The 19,067-nt window shown below is 38.7% G+C and overlaps 1 protein-coding gene across 2 annotated transcripts in view; it reads left to right on the top strand.

Annotated features, from left to right (window-relative positions):
• The first annotated feature begins 1,038 nt into the window (after positions 1-1,038).
• The window catches only part of LOC131228688 (alanine--tRNA ligase, chloroplastic/mitochondrial), a 132,349-nt gene continuing 114,320 nt past the window's right edge, over positions 1,039-19,067 (top strand). Inside the window, exon 1 of one of the 2 annotated variants that reach the window (XM_058224529.1) lies at positions 1,039-1,316. In XM_058224529.1, the coding sequence (XP_058080512.1) occupies positions 1,181-1,316 (136 nt within the window). In that variant the 5' untranslated portion in view covers positions 1,039-1,180. Of the gene's footprint in view, positions 1,327-19,067 lie in introns of both variants that reach the window. The other variant, XM_058224530.1, reaches the window with a different exon arrangement.

Below are 19,067 nucleotides of genomic sequence, written 5' to 3' on the forward strand. Positions count from 1 at the left end.
TGGCCTCAAAGAAGTTTTCAATGGTAGGTATTCAATCCCCACTACTTTCTATGGTGGGATCCACTTCAGCTTTAGATCTACCTGATTTTTTGGCATATGCTCTAAAACAATCTCGAAAAATAGGTAGACGGTGTGGATATAGCCCATGCATTATGGTGGTACCTACACAACTTGCTAACATGCACGGAGTGGAATTGGCACGGACCCAATGCAATTCTTTCTAATCTAATTCAGCTTTTCCATTCTTCCCCAACATTGAGTGGAATTGGCACGCAGTGACATCGCACCTAATCCCATCTAATACCATGTGCTAAACGCCCTCTTATCATACCGTCACTAGGCAATTTGCTTCCAACCCACCTGTTGGGGTGTTAGGACTGGGCTTAGGCTTGAGCCAAGATCTGCCTAAACCCGGCCGGCACTGTTCAACATAGGTCCCAGCTTAGCTTAGCCTGTATCGAGTCAAAACAGTCCAGCTGGAGCCTGGCTGAAATGTTTATGCCCAAGGGTTAGCCCGATTGCGGGTGGTTGGGTTGCAGTATGTTTATATATTAAAAAAATGGCCTTAGAAACATTAATGGGCACACCCTGACTCAGGCCAGGCTGACGCGCTGTTGTACCCAGCGCAAATCTGCCCCAATTGAGAAACATGGCTGCATGGTATGCCTGAGCCCCTCAGGCCTGATACTCCGGCCCAAGGCAGTCCAGGCCCAAAAGTCTGTCGAGCCAGCCCCAGCCACTGATCTCCTCCCTATGCTACCACACGTGCCGAAGTGGCACACGAGTACAAATCTAAGCCAATCCATCTGGTGGATCCCACCGTCTACATGCCTGTGCGCAAACATGAACCGGTCGGCCTTGGTTTATGGAACAAATGTAGCAGAAAGAATAAAAAACAGGGACTTGGCCGATTCTTTCTATGTTGTCCGTTTGTTTCGAACATCCAGGGCCATGTGATGTGAATAATAGAGACGGACGGCTTGGATCTCTCACGCATACCACGTGTAAATATTGCCATACTCCCACATCTCTTCATACTCATCACAGAACCGAACACACCTTATCCTCTCATCATCTTAATAAAAAATGTAGGAAAAATACGTGAAACAAGGAATTGAATTTGAAAGCTGCGGCAAAACACAGAACAGCGCAGCACCGCGCTTTTCCCGCTTGTGTGAGAATGCTGCTGATGGAGAGCTTGAAGCTTCCAGATTCCGTACACAGATGCCATATTTTTTCAACACTTCTCTCTCCCCGCCCTTCCACATTTACTTCGGCTACCACGGCAACATTCAACCTCCTCGCAACTGCTAATGGTAATCCCGGGTAACTATTTCTTGTTTCTTTTAGGGTTTTGAGTTGCGTTTGGTTGTCATTCAATTGCAATTATCCAATTTCTCGTAAGGTTGCGTTTGATGTTGTTGAATCGATTTGTCATGCAACTAGATCAGGGAAGAAACTAATTGGAATGAAGTTCAGCTTACCAAATAGAAAGTTCAAATCACACAAGAGAAAAGATGCAATGACTGTGAGCAAGGTCAACGGTCCTCTAGTCTTATACTAGAAGAAACAAGAGAAATTGCTCAAGGAAACTACCATTCAACTGTCTTATTCCGTTTGACCTATTTGTTTATAATCAGTGTTTACAAAGTTTCCTCGAGAAATTTTGTAACTGTCTTTGGATGCCCGTAAATTTTATAAGTGGTAAATAAACTGCAGATAATTGAATTACTGGTGTAAATTGTTTACAGCCTGTCGTGTTTGGCTTTTAAGCCATAATTTATTTACAGGTAAATAGTTGTCTGTATTTGGAGAACCTGTAAATTGTTTAAGCTGTAATCTGTTTATTGCCAATTTTCAAAATTCTAGCTATTAGGCTGAATTTCATTTGCAGGTAAATGAAATCAGAGCTTTTCAGCAGGTTTTCATTTACAGGTAAAAGTGGTAAACGCTTTACAGGCATTTTTCAGCATCCAAACACTCTTCATATATCATTTACCACTAGCCCAATTTTCAGGCATCCAAACAACTCCTAAGGAATCTAAAAATAGAATTCCTTGCTAGCCAAGATCTCTAATATAAGAAATCACTTAAACATGAAAATCTAATAATACTTGTTTCCTAGCATAGAGATATTTTCCTAACATAGAAATATGAAAGAAATGAAATTTTAAACAAGCTAAAGAGGGAAATTCGGCCATTTCTTGTGTACATGTGTGGAGCATGCATGGGATGTGGAGCGACTCCATCAATTCCCCTCGGCTTGGAAAAAATTGGCTCTGTTGAGTTAATGGCAGTGTACTCCTCGTAGAGCTTTTAGATTGATGCATTCGTTATTATCTGCTAAGATTCACATGTTGTTGGATCTTGGTTGACCTTCTACTTGACGAGAAACTTTTGATACTCTCCTTGGCCCGTCGAAAACTTCTGATTGTTTAGGATATCTTCAATGATTTCTTTGATTTGGCGTGGTACTTCAGGTATCTGGATAGCTCGTTCTTTTGTGTTCTTGTCTTCATGATGCCTAAGATAAAATGTATGGTCTTCCACATTGAAAATGGGGCTAATCTTCATTTTGAGTTAGAACTCGATCAAGAATGCATTATCTTACTAATTTGATGTAAGGTCTATTTCGAATTAACATCTTACTAATTCCTTCGTACAAGCATGTGGTAGTGTAGGATTACATGTAATTGCTAATTTGATTAATTGTTTGGTTTATGATGAGGTTGCTGAAATTTCATACTTTTGTTGCTCATGTTTTAAACTGAAAATCTGATTTCATCAATCATCATAGGTTAGAAAACCATCATGCATCAAAGAGAGTCCCGTAGTGTGGTTCACAGAACTGTTACAGGCAAACTCAACTTATGCTAACAAGATGTTACATGAACTGATGTGATCACCAACCAAACATTGAAGTGGATTCCCAAGACTGTGGTTGATGACCTTAGTCCGCCCATTTGTTTGTGGATAATAAACACTTGAGATCTTTAATTAGTTTCCATCTTAGTTTACAATTCACAACAAGTAGCTGATAAACTTAACATCTTGCTCAAATACAATTGTCTTAGGATCACCATGTAGACAAACCACCTCTTTGAAAAAAAAACATTGGCGATTAGTAGAGCATCTGCTTTTTCTTACAAGGAATGAAATGGGCCATCTTAGAAAACTTATTGACTACGTAAATAGAGTCATAGTCACGCTGAGCCTTAGGTAATCCTAGAATGAAATTCATGCTGATGTCTTCTCATGGAGCCAATGTGTTCCGTTGCGGTATCGGTGGGCGTAACGGTGCCCACCGTTACTGATACGGATACGCCCCGTGTTGGTCGATACGGGACCGTAATGGTGCAATTTTTTTTTTCATCAAAAAATTATGGAAAAACATCCATTAAATCCAGAATATTCTAAATATTTCAAATATACATTCATTTATAATTTGGAACATGTTCATGCTAGTGTAACAGTTCATTCTTTGGTGAGAAGTTGTATCGGACTGTCTGATGAATTTATGAACCAGACAACTTGGATTTGATTGCAAAACTCATATATTTAATTTTCTAACTATCTAATATCAATGATAGATATATTAGAATGAATGTAATATCAAAATATCTTACATGTGTAGGTATTTGCAATTATTTTTCATAATTTATTCTATATTAAGTTATTAACATACCTGGGGAGTGATGTCTCTACTCTAGAGTCTAGAATTGCATAGATTACAATGTTCATTCTATTTTAAAGTCTTCATTCTTCAACATGTCAGAGATTTCTCCTCCTATCCTGTGGCTGTGACTCTTGTCCTGTCATCCTCAAGTCAAGAATAGAAAAAAATAATAGTAGTGTCTGATATACTCCCTTGTAATTTGATTAAGGATTACTTGATTGGCTGTTAGGGGAGTTATTTTAAATACAAGTTCGGCAGTGTCAAGTGTGTGCTTGCTTGGTGAATGTGTGGGTAATGGACTAATAGGCATATAGCAATAGTACTGCTACAATATTTATCTTAATACAAATATATACTTATAATCGCCATAATAAAATTCACAACTCACCACCAAAATGAAAATCTGTTTTTTGTGGTTGCTCGACCTCCACATCATCGTCATCGTCATCATCGGGCTGCAGCTGTCCAATAGATGGAGGTGCTGCATATCCATAATATCCAGTGCCAGAAGGAAATACTAGGTCAACGAAACCAGTGGATGACTGATATTGAATAGGCAACGACTCTGACTCCGAGTAAGGATATCTACTAGTGCCTGTCGAATAGCCATATTGGTGCCCGTACTCAGGCTGTTGAGAATCTTGAGATTGAGGGTGTGTCTGTGATGAGTAACTTGGATTTGGATTTGTATATCAATATCATATGGATATGGATTGGGAGGATTACTCTAACATGAATGTGATGGAACAAGCTCAGTATAAGTATAACCATTATAATCCAATTGGCCATAAGAATATCCATCATAATGCCTAGAACCATGTGCCTGCTGATGTTTCGGACCTCTCGGACCCGGTGCACTACTAGACCTACCCTGCTCCTGCTAGTTGTATCGTGACTCAGTACACTCATTAGTCTGACCTCGTGTACTACCTTGTCAATGTTCATCAGCCTCGTGATCTGTAGACGACTGTATGGTGTGTTGAGCAACACCAGAAGTGCTAGCACCAAGGGCAGGGGCATCATCACCATCATCCGACTCGGTCGGGATGCTACTACTGCTCATACTCTTCTGTTGATCTTGAGCCGTACTTTGCATGAAAGCTGCCCCTCTTTTTAGGTCCAACATAATTGCACGACTCTCTTATTGCGCTGTGCGTATTAGTGGGTCATCAATTTCCAATTCTTCACTATCCTCTTCAATATGCTTTTCCCTTATTTCCAACCAAGATAGAAGCAGATCGTCCTCATCATAAATATTGTCTAAGTTTATTGGACAACAGCCTGTGTCATCGACGCCTATAATGCTCCTATGATGTCGTCGTATTCTTAGCCTCATGTTGTAGTGCATGAAGACAAGTCTATCCAATGTCCTAGTCTGCAATCTATTCCTATTCTTTGAATGAATAAGTGCAAAACAATTCCAATTCCTTTTGCAGCTAGAAGAAGATGTTTGGCTCAAAACTTTTATTACAATTTTTTGGAGAGCCTTCGTACTCTCTTCGAAATTCATCCACCATTCGGCCGGTTGTAACTTAGAAACTGCATGTTGTACAAGAGCATCTCCAAAGCTACCCAGGCGATTTTCAAATGTATCTAATTCATTCATTACTTTTATTTGTATATCTAAGTCAGGCTCTAATCTCTTTATCACATTCTTTAGCCCGACACGAACTTCATTATCTGCAATAAATGATTGGGCATATCTGTACCTATGGTTTAGCTAGTAACTTGCTGCATGAAAATCGTGATGGAGTTGTGTTGTCTATCTCTTGTCGATCATATTCCAATAAAACTCCCAACTTCTACAATTACGTTGAATTGCCAACTTCGCCTTATCCATGATATCGTAGAGGAAGCCCATGGTAGGTGCTTCGCCGATTTCAACAAGACGGAGTACCCTCATTAGTGACTCTATCACCTTTAGGATTGACTTGACTCTCTTCCAATATTTGTTGTCCTGTATAGTGTTCACAATTTCAACCGGTGTCTCCAATGTCTTCTCCCATGTTTTGTATGGAGCCAATCTCGGGAAGCGAACATCTCACTCAATTCTCCCCTATGTTGGTGTAAACTCTCTAATGCTATAAAGTTTGTTGCGAATCTAGTCACTACAGGCCTTAGCAACTCTCATCCCTTCGTGAACTTCCTCATTATTGTGACTACTTGATTATGGTTGTAAATAAATGTCGTCACTTTTCTTGCCCTTTCGACCATTTTCTTAGCACTTTTCTTCTTCCCAATATCTTCTAATATACAATCAATACAATGGGCAACACTTGGTGACCAAAACATATGTGGTCTCCTTAATATCAACTTATGTCCTGCACTCTTATATGTTGCTTCATTATCTGTCACAATCCGCACCACATTCTCCTCTCCAATCTCATCCACTACTTATCCATTAGTCCAAAAATATAATTAGATTTTTTTTTTCAGCGGAGGCATCAATTGACTTATGGTATACAGTTCCCAGGTGGTAGTACACCATGAAGTTGATCATGCTGCGTCTGGTTGGGCCAGTCCAACCATCGTACATGATCATGCATCCTCTGGCCTGCCATGTAGATTTAAAGGTAGCTACGTATGCTTTCACATCTGCATACTCTGCATTTGTCCATTTCCCCCTAATCTCCCTAGCTGTGGGAGCTTTAATTCCTTCACCTGCTTCCGCTGCTGCATCAATTACCACCTGCTAATATGAAGAATTGGCCGCGTTAGGAGGTATGCTGGCATGTATAAATAACTTAGGTGCTATCATACCTAGCTTCTTAACGGAAGTTCTACTCCACATTTGTTTTATCTTCTTTCGTTTAGTTGATTCTTTCCTAAACATGATTGGATCAATAGAGGGTCTCTTGGGCTCGTTTACTTCTTCATCCAAATGTATAGGGGCATCACGTGAAGATGCCTCTCATCGACTCCTAAACATACATCATAATCCACCAAACATACCCCTCCACCCTCACTTGCAAATGCAGTCGTATTCCCAGCCGCGCTCCCACTCCCACTCCCACTGCCCCCTTGTATTACGTATTGACCCACTCGCGCCAAACATGCGTCGACGTTCTTCCTTTTCACGAGTAAGACACGAGCTCTCTCCTAGCTATAGTTAATTCCCGATCCAAGTCTTTGTCAGAATCAATAATATCTTCATCACGAATTGTCATATATTCAGGACCAAACACCTTTTGTCGGGCCGCCTACAAAATTTCATCTTTCTTCTTCTGTCCAGCAGCACGTTTACCCTTCGACTCATCTAAACTGGCTTGTATTAAATCATTATCTTTTTTGGTACTCTAGTATATACCGCAACTTGACCCTTTCGATGTGCCAAATGTTGTTTGAGACGCGTAATCCCACCAGTTATTAGTCTCTCACAATAGTTGTACTTCATTTGGTGCCCAGTATTACCTACCATCTGACAATGTTGCCATCCAATATCTTCACTTGCTTGTTGGCTAGACTTAGACATTTTCTTATGTAAATATGACCTATGTGAGATTATGAGTCTACTCGATTCTCTAAACTTATATACAGTTTTTACTTTTTATAGGAGAATGAATTAATTAATTTAAATTTAAAAAATAAAGATGATTTTATATTCTAAATCGGTAAACCCTAAGAAGCTCCAAAACCTGTCTAAAATAAGAAAATATAAACATAAAGTCACTAATCCGAAAATAGAAAAAAATATAAAAAATATAAAATCACAACCATAATCTGTTAAATGAACATTAATATGTTCTGCTATGAGTAACACATCATATTCTACCACCAAAACAACAATATATTGAATAAAAAATGATTTTTCGAAAATTTTAAAAAATGTCCGAAAATAGTGCGAACATAGAAAAAAATATATAAAAAATATAAAATCAGTTCCATAATCTGTTAAATGGACATTAATATGTTCTACTATGATTAACACATCATATCTACCATTAAAACAACAATATATTGAACAAAAAAATGATTTTTTGATTTTTTTTTTCAAAAATGGCCGAAAATAGTGCGAAAATAGAAAAAATATAAAAATATAAAATCAAAACCATATTCTGTTAAATGAACATTAATATGTTCTACTATGATTAACACATCATATTCTACCATTAAAACAACAATACATTGAATAAAAAATGATTTTTCGAATTTTTAAAAAAATGGCCGAAAATAGTGCGAAAATAGATAAAAATATAAAATCACAACTATAATCTGTAAAATGAACATTAATATGTTCTATTGTGATTAACACATCATATTCTACCATTAAAACAACAATACATTGAATAAAAAATGATTTTTCAATTTTTTTAAAAAAAATGACTGAAAATAGTGCAAAAATAGATAAAAATATAAAATCATAACCATAATCTGTTAAATGAACATTAATATGTTCTACTATGATTAACACATCATATTCTATCATTAAAACAATAATACATTGAATAAAGATGTATAAATACATATTTCTGAAGAATTTCCGAAAAAATGGCCTATGGAGCTTCGAATCAAGAAAATCCTTAATATAACTTGTTTTGATCTTTAATTTCAAGCTGAGAGTAGTCGAAATTTGCAATAGAATGGTTTATGAAGAATATGGAGGAGAAATGTATCAACAAATGTGAAAAATTGGAGCTTAAAAAGCAAAAAGAAGAAGAAAGAAAGAGCCGTTTTTTGACCGTTACGCCTTGGCAGTAACGGCCGTTACGGACACAAAAAAGAGGGGGTGGCCATTACGACCCTGTAACGCATAACGGTCATGGCCGTTACTGTTACATATCGGCCATAACGGCCGATACGTAACCGTTTTCAAACACCTTGCGTGGAGCATTTGGCATAGGCAGTGGAGCATAAAGTCCGTTATTTTACTTGCTACCTTTTCCTAACTAACACACTTGACACTGCCGAACGACAATTCCAACACCTTTCTTCAAACGCGGCCAATAGAAACAGTCCTCGACTGTGGCTTTGTCGTTTTTAAAGTGACCACTGAGGCCACTTGAATGAAGTTGTCGTATCACAAGCTCTTGCAAGGAGCTTTTAGGAACACACAACCTTCCATCATAAAATAAGTACCCATCATGCAGGTTGTATCGTGGGTACTTGGTGCCTAAGCAGGTAAAGTAATGCAGGGGCATTTTCACACTGGGCTCGAGTGGGGTCACCTGTGGGATGTAGGGGCACACTTGGGGTGGGTGATCCATGTGATTTGGGCCCCACGGGGGAGGTCTCGTGTTCAAGACTCCTCGCCAGGGGTGATTAATGCGCATTTCACACCGGGCTTGAGTGGGGTAGCCCGTGGGATGCGGGGACACACTCAGGGTGGGTGGCCCATGTGATTTAGGGCCCACGGAGGCGGTTCTGCCGAGGTCCTAAACCCATGAGATGTGGGGCCTGGGCTATGAGATAAAGGGATTAATTCGTTATACTCTAACAGTTCGAGCTTTTAGAGTAAGTGGTTAATTGTCCTACATCATAAAGGGTGTTGAAAATACCTTCCTAAAACCATTATCATATGCATAGTATCTTTTAAATTCTTCAAACCCAACATTACAGACTAATAAGGTAGACAATAGATGCATTTTTCAGCTAAGAGCATCTACTGCCTATCTTATTTTCTATGCCGGCCTGATGTTTCAAGTTGAATATGAATTCCTGAATATAAACACTCTAGTTTGCATGCCTTGTGCTCAATTTCTTTTGGAAATTCAAATAACATGTACCTCGTGATCGGAATACAACACACTCCCGATGAATGAGGTAATGGCGCCAATGTTTCAAGGTATGTATAATAACATAAAACTCTACGTCATATGCAGAATACTTCTTGTCTCATTGAGTTTTTTGTTGAAGAAGGCCATTGGATGTCCTTCTTGACTGAGGACGCCTCCTATGCTTATTTGGGATGCATGATAGGCAACCTTAAATGCATTCTCAAAATCAGGAAGCTTGAGAAATAGAATTTCCGTCATTTTTCGTTTTATTTCTTGAAATGCCTTTGTTGATGCTTTGGTCTACTCAAATGGATTGGCCTTCATTCATTCAGTAATGGGCGACATGACAGAACTAAAGTTTCGGATAAACTTTCAATAAAACGTTGTTGGCCCATGAAAATGCGAACCTCATGAATATTCCTGGGAATAGGCTAGTTGACCATAGCCTTTATCTTTTTAGGATCAATCCTTATGCCTTCTGCTGGAACAACGAACCCAGAAAGATCCCCGTTGGAACTCATGATAGTACACTTCTTCAAATTGATGTAGAGTTTCTTGTGGCATTGGACTCTCACACCTGTCAAAGACGGATCAAATGATCTTCTTGTGAATGACTATATATGAGAATGTCGTCGAAGTAGCAACAATGAAATTGCCTATAAATGGCCGTAGAATTTGCATAATCTCCCGCATGAACGTAGTAGGTGCATTTGTCAAGCCGAAAGGCATGAGTAGCCACTCATACAACCCATCATTTGTTTTAAAAGTGGTCTTCCACTCATCTCGAGGATGAATTCTTATCTGTTGATAGTCGCTTCACAAATCGATCTTTGAAAAGGTTGTAACATTCACTATTAAGTCTAACATGTCATTTAGGCATGGGATTGGAAAGGTATTTTACCGTTATGTTGTTGATGGTGTGGCTGTCAACACACATCCTCCAACTGCCATCCTTCTTTGGTGTCGACAGTGCCAGTATGACACACGGGTTGAGGCTATCATGAATGAAACCCTTGGCCATCAAGTCCTCCACCTGTTGAAGAAGTTTTGTATGATTTTTTGGGTTTATTTGGTATGTTGGGAGATTTGGTAATGGCGCTCTAGGTACCGAATCAATCGCGTACTGAGTGACCAACATGGGTCACTGGGTAGTTCGTTAGGGACCAAATCTTGAAATTTGGACAGAATGTCCTGAATCTTAGGTGGTTGGACAAAAACTTCACTAGTTTGATTAGTCTTGGATTTGCATCCTACCAAAGTATACATGATTCTTTGTCATCGACGTTTCTCCATGAATAGGGCCATGCTACATGATTCTTTGTTATTGACTTTCCCCCACGAATAGGGCCATACTCAACACTATGGAATTTCCATTGCCTCTCTGGGTTTGTCATCTCTTATAGGATAGAGAGTGGCGGGTTTTCCTTTGTACATGAAGTTGGACATGTTCTTATGACACTTATGAGTCATGTCTCTATCGTACATCTGCGAGCGCCCCAACAATATATGTGTGACTTTCATTGGAATGATGTCACACCAAAGTGATTCTTCAGAATGACTCAAGGAGAAATTCACTAAGCACCGCTTTGTCATGGGGATGAATGTGTCATTCACCCATGCAATCTTATATGACTCGGTGTGCTTTTGAGTCTTTAGCTTCAACTTCTACACGATGCTTTGCAAGGCCACGTTCATACTGCCACATCTGTCAATCATGACCTCGACAACCTTTTTACCACACGACACTCGTGTATGGAAGATATTGGGTCTCAACTAGTTTTCTTGGGCCCCTTCTATTAGATGCTGTTGGATTTCTCTTGACCACCAGTGATAGCTTATTTCACTTAAGGCCATCTATGCCTTCCTTTGGTTCCTAATCGTCACCTTCTGGATCGCTTTTATGTTCACCTTTCATTTGGTCTTCAACAAATTTCTCTTTGCACCATTCACCCTCTTGTCCCTCTCAAAACTCGAGATTGCGAGAGGAACACTCTATCGCACAATGTTTACAACCACCATACTTGAAACCAGTGCTGGTTGACCTCCTTTGAGTTGTTGCAATAGACTTTCCCTTTATGTTAACATTCTGAGAAAAAGGATTAGAGGCAGAGTTTTGGCAAATTTTGTAATCCCAAAGAGAATTATCGTGGGGTACGACCAATGTTTTAAATATCGACGATATCAGCCGATATATCCCACGATATATCTTGTATCCCACCTATGCGATACAAAATGCACAGGTAGTGCCAATATATCCCACATGTTCAATCTGGTGAGTATTTTCAATTTTTGGTCCCTTTTTTTAAAATTAAAATTATGTTAAATCGGTGTTAAATGGTTACAAATCCATTGGTTCTTCATGTTTTGCATGAAAAATCATGGAATTGGAGCTTTAATTTCGATATCCATTGGTTCTTCATGTTTTCCATGTTTTGTTTTGAAATTTTCCTTCAACCAACTGTCAATTGAGATTAATTTCGAAGTATTTAGGAGTATTTGATAAAATGATCATCACATGCACTCTAATTTTGAAATTTGAGTATAGGTGGTCTAATTTGGGAAAAATTGGGGAAATTTCAAAATTTTTTCTCCTAAATTACTTGCAATGTTGCACTCCAAACATGAAATCAAGCATGTATGAGGGCTGATCTACTGATTTGTCAAGTCCTTGCCAATTTTTGAAAAATAAAAATCATTTTTAATTTTAAAAATATTTAAATATTTTTTTTTTCGAAATTTCCCTCCAACCAGCTGTCAATTGAGACTAATGTCAAAGTATTTAGGAGTGTTTGATGAAATGATCATCATATACACTCTAAATGTTATGCATTCAATTTGAATATAGTTGTATTAGTTCAGTCAAATAACGCAGAGCTTAGGACCCTATACAAAGGAACCCTATTATGTGAGCTTCTTTTTTGAGATATTATTTAAATGTGTGTACTAAGGTCTTTTTTTTATAATCCCTGAAGTTTCATTGAAAATTTCAACAATTTTCCCAATGTTTCCCCATGTTTCACAAAAAGTGCAATAAATTACGTGATACAAACGATATATCCCGTGCGATAACCGATATGTATCTGTATCCCAAGGATGCGATACATAAAGCGATACCGATATTTCAAACACTAGGTACAACTGGTTGTAGACACATTGTGGAGCTGCCGGCAGTAGGATATGTGGGTGTATAGCCCTCAACTTGAAGACTACTGCGTCTTGTCACCAATTTATGCTCATGCACTTTTTGGGCCATCTAGTATGCTTCATCCACACCATTGAGCCAAACAATCACTAGTTCTCTTTAAATATCTAACTGTGGTCCATTGCAATAATGTGATATTTGTTGCTTTCCCGTCTTTTTTAGGTGGTAACGAATCACCAATTCATGTTGTGTATATTCTTCCATAGTCATATTATCTTGCCGTAGTGTGAGGAGCTCTTGGAAGGAAGTTGTCTCATAATCCACCAGTAAAAAACATTTTCTTTAATCTTGCTTGAATTTCATCCCAATTGCCCACGAAAGGAATGCCACATTTCTGCGAGTTTTCTTTGACAGCGTACCACTAGTCTTGGGCTGCGTCCTTAAGTTTCAGGGCAACAAAATGTAGCTCACTTGTTCTCATCTACATGTAGCGATGTTGTTGGATCCTATAGCCTGGCTCATGCTCATGGAAATCACCATTTTGGCTAGGATGGCTTGGGTCAATATTCCTGGATTCTAAATCTCCCTCAAAGCCATCCATAGATGTTTGACTGTCTGGATTGATTCCTTTATTGTTTCTTAAAAACAGTAACCCGTCCGTCCATGGCATCTACTTTGGTCTTGAAACGAGCTCTCCTCCAACCATTTCATGAGCAAATCGCCCACTTGCTACAAGGTTGATACAGTCCATCCTAAGGTTCAATAGTCATCTCACGATTGTAAATCTTCCGTCTTTTAGTGCTCGTATGACAGTAGATCTATGCAAAATATGCGACGATGGCTTCAGGTGGTTTTCAATTTTATTTATTTATTTTTAGAAAGGAAGAAAAGGGAATAGTTTGGGTTTGATGGTTTTCTTTTTCTGGATATAGGGAATGGGAATGTTTTGCGAAGGTTAGCTGTATGATAGATTATGGGCTGTTTTCCGGTTGAACAACAAGCAGGTTTTGGTACTATTTGGGATGGAAATGGAGTGATGGCTTAGGTGAGATGGAGGCTATGGTCTGTGGTAGAGGGCTGGAATAACAGGCTAGTTTAGGGAATCAAGGGTAGGTTTGGGTTGAATATTGGAATAATCTGTGGAAAGAAGAAGGGGAAGAGAAAGTAAAAGAGAAGAATCTCCTAAGAGCGGAACCTGCCCCGATACAAAAAAATAATGCAACTAGATCAAGGAAGCTAATTGCAATGAATTTTGGTGTACCAAATTGAAAATTTGAATCGCATGAGAAATAAAATGCAGTGACTGTGACTGTGAGCAAGCTCAAGCTCAACAGTCTAGTTCTATACTAGGGATCACCACTCCAAAACACACACACAAAACCTTGGAGAAACAAGAGAACTTGCATAGAAAAAAATATCATTCAACTGTCATTTTCCATTGCGCTTATGACTTATTTGTAATGAGTGTTTACAAAGTTTCCTCCTTGAGAAACTCTCTAGCATAATCAAACAAATCTAAAAATAGAATTCCTTACTTTGCTAGCCAAGATCTCTTAAATAAGAAATTCCTTAAACATGAAATTTTAATAAAACGTATTTCCTAGCATCAATATATTTTCCTAACATAAAAATGTATAAGGGGAATTAGAAAGAAGCTAAAAAGGGAAATTGGGCCTTTTCTTGTGCACACGTGTGGAGTGTGCATGTGAGATGTGGCGCAATTGCATCAGTTTGCAATTATCTTAGCTAATGGTATTGATGGCAAAGAGATTCATTAAAAATTTAAAAGCCAAAAAAACAACATGATTGAAACCAAAACAACACAAAAGAAACAAACAGAAAAGAAAGAAAAGGGAAAAAGAACCTAAAAAACACTATACAACTCGAGACACCAACAGAACAGGGGGCATTACAGAAAGGAGGAGAAGGCAACCTTTCTAAGAGGTTTAGACTGGACAACCACTCCTTCAAATCCCAAAACAAATGCCTTGAGACTGCAACAGAAGAGACAAACAGAAAAGAAAGAACAACAGGATTGAAGCCAAAACAACACAAAAGAAACAAACAGAAAAGAAAGAAAAGGAAAAACAAAACCTAAAAAACACTATACAACTTGAGACACCAACAGAACAGAGGGCATTACAGAAAGGAGGAAGGCAACCTGTCTAAGAGATTTAGACTGGACAACCACTCCTTCAAATCCCAAAACAAATGCCATGAGACTGCAGCAGAAGAGGAGGCTCAATCTTGGAAACAACTGAGATTCCTTTCTCTCCATATGGCCCAAAGGGAAGCCAGTACTGCCAAGCTCCACACCATCTTGGAGTCTTTGTTGAGGGCAACACCTTGAGAGGCATGAAGTAGAGCGGGAATCAAATCAGGCATGGCTCATTGAACTTGGAATCTACTAAAGATCAACGACCAGACCTCTGAAGCAAAAGGACAGTGGAGGAAGAGATGGGGAATGGATTCCGCGTCGTTAAAAAAGAGAAGGCAGATGTTGGGAAGCATGAGACCACAACACTGAAGATTGTCAACAGTGAGGACTCTTACTCTGGCCAGAAGCCAGGCAAAAGCAACCAAATGAAGGAAAGGAAGATGATTCCGATCATTGAGGGGATCCTTCGATATGATTGAAGAAAGATTTTGCTGTGAATTTGTCAGAAGCTATGAAGGACCAAACTAAGCAATCTGAATCTCCACCTGAAGACCGGACGCCATTAAGCAGCTGAAGGAGCTCTAGGAGTTCCTGTACTTCTTCCCTCCTAAAGAGATCTACACGGAGGATGTCAAGCCCCCGAGCCATCCAGAGAAAAACAATCAGAAATGGAGATGGCGAGGTTTGAGGAAGTTCTAGCTATCCTTGGAAATTTAGAGGCAAGAGGGGAATCCGAGATCCAAAGGTCTAGTCAGACACGAATCCTCGTCCCATCACCTAAACTAAAAGAAACTCCTTGTTTGAAGAACTGGTTAAGTTTGGAAATGGCTTTCCAGATAGAGGAAGCACCATAAGAGGATGATGGTTTAGTGAATCACCCTCCATCCTCCAGCCCATATATACCAGCAACTATCTCCCTCCACCAGTTTTCTGCCTCATATCTGAAGCACTGCAACCATTTACTGAGGAGGGAGGAGTTGATGTTGGATAGGTTTCTAATACCCACTCCCCCCTCATTGTAAGGTCTGCAGATTTCCAAGCAACTCAGCAAATGGAATTTATGGTTGGGAGAGTTTCCTCTCCACAGGAAGTCTCTCCTGAGTTTGTCGATCTTTGGCGAAGACTGATTTTGGGCAACGGAATAATGAAAGGAAGCAGGAGGGAAGGTTTGAAAGAACAAATTTGATCAAAGTGAGGTGACCCTGCAAAGATAGGCAAGGACATTTTCAGGGGGCTAATTTCCTTTCAAGTCTTTCAATGACTATGTTCCAAAGGTGAGTGGCAGGCTTTCCAACACAGAGGAAGGCCCAAATATTTCAAATGGAAGGAGCCTGCATTGCAGCCAAACACTTTTTCAAGGGAAAGAAGAGAAGAATCAGAGATGTTAATGCCTAACAGTGCACTTTTAAAAAGGTTAATCTTGAGGCCGGAGATAGCCTTAAAGCACATTTAATTGTGATTGTGGGTTTGGTCGCCATTATGATTACATGTCTTTTTTAAAAAAATTATTTATATAGTCAGATGACACTGATGAATATTGTTGAGAAAAATCAATGAGGGAAGGAATCCCAGTAAAATCATAGTACTAGGATGATCTTTTGCCAAAACGTTGGCAATTCAATTTGCTGGTCTATCCTCAAGGCCAAACAAATGTTTAGCTTGACAAATCTCGCTAAAGATAAAGGAAAGCCTCCAAGGCTCAAGTACTTGCTCAATAAATAACATGTCTAGAATCTCCTTCAAATATTACCCGACAGAGAAGTTTGTGGAAAAAAATATTCTTAAAGCTTCCCTTAAAGACGTAGCTTTTGCTTCGCATGCTTCACCCTAGATGGACATTTCCAGTTGGTGATTTCATGCTGCCTCCCCCATTTGTTCATTTCCTCCATTATGGATTCAATGAATTTCAATTCTATACAGTTGTGCATCCAAATGTATCCTTGGGAATTACATGACATTAATAAGCATCCAAATTAATAATGAAGGCACTTCTGTTATAAGCTTTCATTTGCATTTGTTTGTCCCACAACATATATATATATATATATATATATATAAAAAAAATTTATGAATAGTGCAAAAGGAAAGTTGAATGTCAAGGAAGAAGTTTATGTTATGTGGAAAGAGAGGGCTGAGTGCATTAGGAAAGTGACAAAAGAAGTTTTAGGAGTATCTAGAGGGAAAAGCCACTTATATAAGGAAACTTGGTGGTGGAATCACGAGGTTCAAAAGTCCATTAGTGAGAAACGTTTTTGTTATAAGGCCTGGAAAGCAACTAAAAATGAGAAAAATTTAGAAGAATATAGGAATACCAAAAACGCATATGATGATCAATATAATAGATTGGAACAAGGAGAGGTGAAGAAAATGTCTTTGAACTTGTGAAAATGAGAGACATGAAGGGTAGGGACATAGATCATGTTAGTTGCATTAAGAAAAATGACCAAAGGGTAATGGTTAAGGACAATGAGATCAATGAAACTTGGAAAAGCTATTTTTCAGAACTTGTTAAAGGACGACCACTTTGATATTATATGCGTAGGAGTCATGAACTCAAATGAGGCTAGAGGTCATAGATACTTCTGTAGGATTAAGATACTTGAAGTGAAAGAAGCCTTGAAAAAGATGAACATAGTAAAGGTCCTAGGACTAGATGGTAGAGATTTAGAAGTGCATGTGAAATACTTTGTTATTTTGGTTGACAAAGTTGTTCAACAAGATTGTTGGATTGAAGAAAATGCTAGTCAAATGGAGGAAACGTACCGTTTTACCTATTTATAAGAATAAATGAGACAGAAAGCCACATTAACTATCCTGGGATTAAACCTATGAGTCAGACTATGAAACTTTGGGAGAGTGATTGAGTAAAGGTTAATAGGAAATCATTTTGAATTGATGCAGGAAGGTCAAGTGCTGAAGTTATTTTGCTATTTGGATAGCTGATGGAGAAATACAAGGAGGAGGATCTCCACTTGGTCTTTTTTAATTTACAGAAAGCATAAGATAGGGTCCTTAGAGAGTTATTTTGGTGAGTGTTTGATGAGGACATCCGAGCACCATACCAGAGGAGGAAGGCTGAGCCAGTCTCCTTATGGCTAGACGACCATTACATGGGGCCCACTTGGCCCAATTCACATTCCTAGCTACATTGAAGACCCCACATGCATGTTCGTGCATCTTTAAAGACCCCACACTGGGAAGATGCATGTGGGCTGCATATAGGAGCTTGATGGACACATTAGACCATTGGATTGGGTGGACATGATAATCGGACCGTTGGATCATCATCATCAGACATCTTTATCGTGGACCCCCATGGGCCACAAAATAGTTTAGTTGTTTAGATTGTTTACATGCTTGTTATTTTTGATATACCTTGTATTTGTGTTGAGATTAAGTAGTTAGGAACAACTATTAATTTATTAAACGTCTTTATGTTGAGAATCTTATCTGAGAGTGTCTTTTTTGAAACTATAAAAGAGAAAGATGGGTGTATGAAGCCCTAATGTCATTATTTTGAAAAAAAAATCTGTGCTTTCTCTTCTTCATGTGATTTGAAGAATACTCCATCTGATTTGGCACTTGGGTGTGGTGTGATTCCATTTACCATTCAACGGAGGTGCGAGGCTTCCATATATCTTTTTTCTCTCTTCCTTTCTATTCAAAAGAGGTATTTTCCCAAAAAACTTCTTCTCTTTTCTTCCCTTCTCATCCAAGACCATCCAAATCATCTTTTTCTTCAACTTTACATCATCCAACTTTAACCCCAACTGAAATTATCCATTGAGGACCTGAAAAAACCCGAGCTAATGACCCACATGTGTGAGCCCCTAGGCTGACCGTATGGACAACCGCTCAATCCATTGTCTTCCCCTTGCTTTCTTCATCAAAAGCCATTGATTCCCCATCTATAACCCTACCATGAACCCTAATTTTCCAAATTTCAGATTTTCCCCTTCCTAACACTAATAATAAAACCTACAAATCTGTCCTTTGAGTGTGGAACGTGCCTATGCTAAATTGGAAGTTCTATCATTCCATCGGGCGTAGTTTTAATTGATTTATGTAATTTCTTAGCATGCAGGCATGTTATTTATGTTAAATCAGATTTTATTTCCTATTGTTTACTCTTAATTACGTGGTGGGTTAGCATCTTTTGTTAACTGAATTACTTTATGGATTCTTTCATAATCTCCATGTTGCATGCTAGCATTAAATCATGTGTCCTGCATCAATGCTGGGAGAGAAAGGAGTCTTAAGAGGGTATATTGGCATGATTAAGGATATATATGAGGGGGCGATAACAAATGTTAGGACCACTAGCGGAGAGATAAGTAGAGTTCTTGATTAGTTAAGGCTTACACCATGGGTTGGTAT

This window comes from Magnolia sinica, chromosome 16 (assembly GCF_029962835.1).
Source record: "Magnolia sinica isolate HGM2019 chromosome 16, MsV1, whole genome shotgun sequence".
NCBI classification, from domain to species: domain Eukaryota; kingdom Viridiplantae; phylum Streptophyta; class Magnoliopsida; order Magnoliales; family Magnoliaceae; genus Magnolia; species Magnolia sinica.